General features: G+C 27.9%; 1 protein-coding gene across 3 annotated transcripts in view; it reads left to right on the forward strand.

Annotated features, from left to right (window-relative positions):
- LOC119579014 (beta-glucuronidase-like) overlaps positions 1 to 686 on the forward strand; it is a gene marked incomplete at its 5' end in the record, with an annotated part of 10,364 nt that extends 9,678 nt beyond the window's left edge. For all 3 annotated transcript variants that reach the window (XM_037926712.1, XM_037926710.1, XM_037926711.1), the window contains 1 exon segment: positions 360 to 686. In XM_037926712.1, coding sequence (XP_037782640.1) covers positions 360 to 517 — 158 coding nt within the window. In that variant the 3' untranslated portion in view covers positions 518 to 686.
- Between the last annotated feature and the right edge of the window lie 439 nt (positions 687 to 1,125).

Consider the following 1,125-nt stretch of genomic DNA (forward strand, 5'->3'; position numbering starts at 1 on the left):
TTTTTAAGATAGAGTCAAAAGTCTTTCAGCAATTAGGACTGAATAAAATACAGTATAATGATATGAGACGCTCTTATGTATGCTAAAATTTAATATGAGTACTTTTGCATTTAACTCTCCTTTGCTGGCTTTTTTTAATAAAATATTTACACCTCATGTTCCTTGTGTGATTCAGCAGCACAGTAACTTATTCACAGATATATATTTTTTTAAATTCATTTCTTTTAATGGTTATGCTAAAAGGATAGAGGGATAAAATTTGCTTAATGAGGCTGTATTGTTAAATATTGTCATATTGTTTCTTTTTCTCATTTGTCTTAAAAAACTATTCTATCTAATTCCTGTTATTTTTTCATTAGGATTCACAAGAGTAGCAGGGAACAAGAAAGGCATTTTCACCAGGAATCGGCAGCCTAAAATGTCGGCCCACGTCCTGCGCTCCCGGTATCTCAGTCTGGCAGAGACATCGAAAAAGGACGTCAAATCCTCACTGTGTTTTGAGCGGTATAAGCCATAGGGGTTTATATCATGCAGTTTTTTAAAAATTTGTCGAGAGTTCTGGGTGCTGTACTATCAAGGAGCTTTTCTAGTCTCAGCGATTCTGTATTTTTATCCCTTTTGGTAAAGGAACTGGAAGTGTATTACTGTCGGCCTGAAAATGTTGAAAATTGAAAATGTAATTTTTGTTTGGAGTTTTATTTAAGTTACCTTTTCGTTTAGCAAGAATGTTGCAAGCGTAAAAGAATCTATTTTACTCCTACTATTATGTGTGGAATGTACTGCAATATGAGGAATGATTTGTTTATGCAATATCTATATCTATATCTGTTGATATCTATCTATATCTGTCTGTATCTATCTATCTATCTATCTATTTGTTTATTTGTCTATCTATCTATCTATCTATCTATCTATGTATATATGTATATGTATATATGCATATGTATATATATGTATATATATGTATATATATGTATATATATGTATATATATGTATATATATGTATATATATGTATATATATGTATATATATATATGTATATATATATATATTATTATATAATATATATTATATATATATATAGTATATATATATATATATAATATAATATACAATATATATTA

The sequence above is a fragment of the Penaeus monodon genome, chromosome 11 (assembly GCF_015228065.2).
Source record: "Penaeus monodon isolate SGIC_2016 chromosome 11, NSTDA_Pmon_1, whole genome shotgun sequence".
Lineage (NCBI taxonomy): Eukaryota > Metazoa > Arthropoda > Malacostraca > Decapoda > Penaeidae > Penaeus > Penaeus monodon.